Raw genomic sequence first — 5,185 nt, 5'->3', positions numbered from 1 at the left:
GGGGGGGGGGGGGGAGGGTTGGGGTTGGTCGGGGGTAGCACGTTATAGAGAGTCCGGCATGGGGAGTAGCTGTAATACAAATGGTAGCCTGCTGACTGGCATAAGTACGATAGATGTCAAGAGTGCCGTCATAGAAAGAAGGGCGAAGCACAACAAGGAACAAGGGAGGAGAAGAGGAAGGAAAGGGTTATCTGTCTGTTTTGGGGTGACATTGTCATCCAGTCACGTTTTTATACTGCCGCGCACCTGTTGAAGACCGCCCATGAGTTACTCCAGCTCGTCGGGACGAGTGTGAGGATGGGAAACTGTGTTAGTTTTTTTTTTACATCCTGTCCAATTTCTCAGGTTGCGTGAGTTCTCCCCACTCCATACCTATACAGAACACCATATCATAGATTAGCAGAGCCATGCTCGTTTGATCAAAGTGGCTTACCAAAAGCCTGTAATTAATACGCACACGAAAGCAGTTATCGAAATAGTCTCGAAAGGATCTCAATAATGAAAATACGAGTGGTTACAGGCATGGCAGGTTTAAGCCAGGCTCGTGGCCGTCATCGCCGCAAGTTGTGAACCGCCATAGGTTGGGCTTCCCGCCAACCTGCTGAGGATGTGCAGGGCTTGCATACCTATGTACCAGGGTTTAGTACTATGCGGGTACTGGTCACACCGAGAGGGACATGTACGGTACATACCCCGCCCGAGATGTACATAGTAAGATAGAGGTAGGTAGGTAGGTACCTTATGGGGGCGGCCCAGGCTGCGGAAACTTGAGGCCACGTGCCTGCAAAAAACAGCAGTCCAAATCACGGCACATATTATCTAGGTGGAATACCTGTGTATGACGGACGCCCTGTCAGGAAGGCGTCGGGATCTTACTAACATGTTCCCAAAGAGCGGGCAAGTAGATTACCACTTCGAAACCATGTTCTCAACTGCGAAAAACGGGGGCAGGTTCTGAGGTTGGTTGCTGTTGAAAGGGCGCGCCGGTGCGGGTTCTTCTCTAACCGGCATTCATAGATCCTTTGAATGAACACCGAACTTTTGGTATACCCCGCTTTTTTAGAGAAAAAAAAGTGCACAAAGATTCGGCTACCCATTTGAATTATCTGATTTCCCAGAAGCAGGTCAGTGTGGTAAGGGATAGTAGCTTCCGAAGTTAGCCCCTATTCCGGCTCCTTCCCCAACACCAACATCTCGATACTTGCCCACCCAGTTGGCCGTCAATATAACCACAACTTTGGGCTTCAACTGACACATACGACCATAGGCACTAGAAAATACGGGATCCCGTCCGCTCTCCCCTAGTCAAACTGGTGACCGCTAGATTAGTTGTTAAGTCGGTAACCAGCGAATCCTGGTGTTGTCTGTTCTTTTTTGGAGACTAAAAGTCTCTCATTCCGACTTTTTGGCGTCCCACGCGCTTAGCGGGTCTTTCCGGCCCGTCGCGGCGGCGCAGTGGCGCAGTAGCCCCACTGTGGGACACGGCGCATCGATCCGATCTGGGGTCTTTCGGACTGACCTACTGACATGATAGGGAACCACATCTGATCTTTTCGGGAACTGCGACAGCAACAAGCGCGGGACGGGGCGCGCCGCATCGGGCCCACAACCTCCAAAGAGGGGAGCAAGGTGGAAAAGGCATACTTGCTCCTTCGTTGGTTGCTCCACTCGCGGGCCTTGGTACATAGGATCAAGATCACAAGACTGAGTTACTGATGTTCCCGATATGTCCGTGGTGCGGGCTTCACAGTTACCGTTAGAAGACTTTGCACCGTTTGTCTCGCAAATGCAGAGGAAGTACGGAGTTGCTCTCCTGCCATTCGTCAATAGCACCGCCACAGGTCTCTTTTGGACGGCCGACCGCTAAACAGGCCAGCCTCACCGTATCTTTCAGCTCCGCCCCGCAATAACCGCGCGAAATGCAGCTATTGACTTCACATTGTTTTACCGTTGCATAGTATCTCTTCTTTCTCGACAAGAATCCTCATCGGAACCATGTCTGCTGAATACAAGCCGAAATCGCGGAAGAAGTGGTGGAAGGAGCTCTGCGGGGGTCTTCGTGCAGCCTCGCCGGCTCCGTCTGCCACGCCGTTGACAGGTATGTTGAGACTCTGTCTCGCATCGCAAGGCTTCTCGTAACTGACATTCTCCGGCAGACAACCCGTCATCCGATCAGGGAAATTCAGAACACGGATCGAAAGCGCCTTCCATTGTCGCGACAGGGTCGTGTGCTCCTCCTCACCCGTCTGCCGCAGCGGCGAAGGCCGCCCAACCCCGCACAGATGCGAGAGTCCCCAACGATCACCAACCACCCGCGGCATCGCAAGCACTGCCTCCTGCTCTGTCCGCCGAACCCGCACCCAAACCATCGCCGACCGAATCCACGGAGCAACCGACCCCTGTACTTCCCGTGTCCGAGAGACTGTGGAATGCCGCGTACGACAGCCTTGAGACGGACAATGTAGCGCTTGTGAAGTCATACCTGAAAACGTTAAAAACAGTTCTCGACAAATCAGATGTTACCCCTGACACCGACATCTCGGCCGAGTTCCATGACCCGACCAAACGACAGATGCATATGAGGAGGCTGGTGGAGGAAGGCCGGGCGAACATTTCCAGAGCGTCCAAGATTACGACCGGAGTAGGCGACGGCGTCGATATCGTCCTGTCGTTCAAGGGAATAATTGACCTGGCTGTCCAAAGCGTGCCACAGGCTGCGCTTCCGTGGGCCGGTGTTTACGTTGGGCTGCAGGTAAGCAGGCATCCTTCGAATACCCCTTTGTGCTTGGCTCTGCTGATATGCCTCCAGATGCTCCGGAATCCTGCGCAAGCGACGAAATCCAACCTCGCTGGTATCGCCCATGTCATCTCCAGAATGGACTGGTACTGTGCCCTCACCGAACATCTCCTGAACAAGGACAATATTACCGCTGGTAAGGACTTCCAAGCCATCTTGCGCCAGCTGGAAAAGGAGATTATCGAGCTCTATAAAGCTCTTTTCCTGTACCAGATGAAGAGTGTTTGTTCTTACTATCGCAACCAAGGTCTCGTCTTTCTTCGCGGGATGCTGAATTTGGATGATTGGGACGGCGATCTGAAAAGCGTTACAGACGCAGAAGCCATCGTCCAAAACGATACCGCCCAGTTTTTCCAAGGACAGACGAGGACTTTCCTAGGGGATCTCGTCAGTTGCGCTAAGGGGATGGAAGCACAGCTCGGCGACGTCCATCAGACCCTTCAAGACTTCATCTCGCTACAGAAGGACGCCCGTAGGGATGATATCGAGGCAGCGTGCCGCAGAGATCTCCGCGTCGTCGATCCGCAACACGACATGGAGCGGATCGAGAAGAGTAAGGATGAGCTGCTGGATGACGCGTTTAAATGGATCCTTCGTACCCCGGAGTATATAGCGTTCACAAACTGGGACGATAGCGGATCCGATCGCCCGCCACGTCGATTGCTCTGGATAAAAGGACACGCTGGCACGGGAAAGACGATGCTCATGATCGGCCTCATTCGCCAACTCTCGCATCAACCCGTTGCCCTATCACCAGCACTTTCTTTCTTCTTCTGCCAAGGCACAGACACAGCCTTGAACAACGCCACCGCCGTCCTCAGGTCTTTGATCTGGCTTCTTCTTCTTCAACAGCCACGCCTCATATCCCATCTACTTCAGAAGTATAAAGAGTCAGGCGCCGATCTCTTCAGGGAACAAAATGCCTTCATCGCCCTGTCCGAAGCGTTTCGGAATATGTTGAAGGATCCTAAGTTATTGCCTGTGTACCTCGCGGTCGACGCACTTGACGAGTGCGTGCAGGGGCGATCGGACGTCATCGATCTCATTTCGACTTCCCTCAACCTCTCCCAGAAGGTGAGATGGCTACTCTCTAGCCGTCCAGAAGTTGACCTTCTCGCTGGACTCAAGGAACAGAGCGTTAACTCCTTCAACCCTTCCAGCTCCCTCGTCGAGTTAGATACTCAGCGTCTGGAAGAGCCTGTCAATGCATACATCAACCACAAGCTTATGGAGCTCAAGTACAGGGAAGGATACGACGACCACGTTTTGGCTGAGATCTCTCATGAAGTCCGGCAACGAGCAGAGAACACGTTCCTCTGGGTAGCTCTCGTGTTCAAGGAACTCAGTTCAGTGGAGGGCTGGGACGCTGTCGAGACCGTCCAGAGCATCCCTTCGGGCTTGACAGATTTGTATAGTCATATGATGGCCAGGATTGATGAAGGGAGCGAGCGAAACCGGCAACGCTGCAAGAATGTACTCGCGGCTACATTCCTTGTGCGTCGCCCTCTGTCACTCTCGGAGCTTATTGTAGTTGCAGGTTTACCGGCGAAGATTAATCCCCGGGCAATTGTGGATCGATGCGGCTCATTTCTAACAGTTAAGGACGAAACGGTCTACCTAATCCATCAGTCCGCGAAGGACTATCTGGGCGATAATTACGCGACTAGACTTCAACCAGCTGGGCCCGCTCAAGGGTGCAGCGAGATTGTCAGACGCTCGATTGATGCGATGTCCTCAATGCTAAGACGCAACATATACGACCTCGACCCCAGCTTCAATCCAGAGAATATAGCGCCCCCTGACCCAGATCCGCTAGCTCCAATACGATACTCTTGTATATTCTGGGCCGACCATCTCTGCTCCCTGAGCAGCGATAACTCCAGGTTTCTAGGAGAATTGACAGACGACGGGAAGGTGTTTGGATTCCTGAAGGAATGCTTCCTCCGCTGGCTTGAGAGCTTGTCTATTATAGGGCAACTTTCTAGTGGGCTACTCTCAATAAGAAAGATTCTGCATGCCGTTCAGGTATGTTGTCAATGCCGTATTATTGTCAGGTCACTAATCCAGTCAGTCACAACCGGAGATCAACCCTTACCTTATTGAGCTGTTAAGAGACGCAGAGAAGTTTGTGTTTAGTCACAGACCAATCATAGAACGGGCGCCCTTACAGATATACGGCTCCGCGCTCGTATTCAGCCCAACTTTGAGCGAGGTTAGAAAGCGGTATTGGAAGGAAAGGTTGTCTTTTATCGAAATGGCCGCTGGCATTAGAGACGACTGGGGCGCACACCGGCAGACGCTCGAGGGGCATAACGGCTGGGTCAGGGCAGTAGCGTTCTCGCCGGACGGCAATACGCTCGCGTCGGCTTCGGGCGATCAGACGATCCG

General features: G+C 52.8%; 1 protein-coding gene across 1 annotated transcript; it reads left to right on the top strand.

Annotated features, from left to right (window-relative positions):
• Window positions 1-1,995: 1,995 nt before the first annotated feature.
• Window positions 1,996-4,799, top strand: C8A04DRAFT_40952 (uncharacterized protein; the record flags this gene model as incomplete). The annotated part of the gene is made up of 4 exons (XM_062785120.1): window positions 1,996-2,098; window positions 2,157-2,752; window positions 2,810-4,711; window positions 4,770-4,799. 4 exons carry the CDS (start codon window positions 1,996-1,998, stop codon window positions 4,797-4,799), a joined length of 2,631 nt encoding a protein of 876 aa, XP_062632509.1.
• Window positions 4,800-5,185: the final 386 nt, after the last annotated feature.

This window comes from Dichotomopilus funicola, assembly GCF_033296635.1.
Source record: "Dichotomopilus funicola strain CBS 141.50 unplaced genomic scaffold C8A04scaffold_137, whole genome shotgun sequence".
Taxonomy (NCBI): domain Eukaryota; kingdom Fungi; phylum Ascomycota; class Sordariomycetes; order Sordariales; family Chaetomiaceae; genus Dichotomopilus; species Dichotomopilus funicola.
The sequence above is the reverse complement of the archived record's forward strand: the minus strand, read 5'-3'. Positions and strand labels throughout refer to the sequence as shown.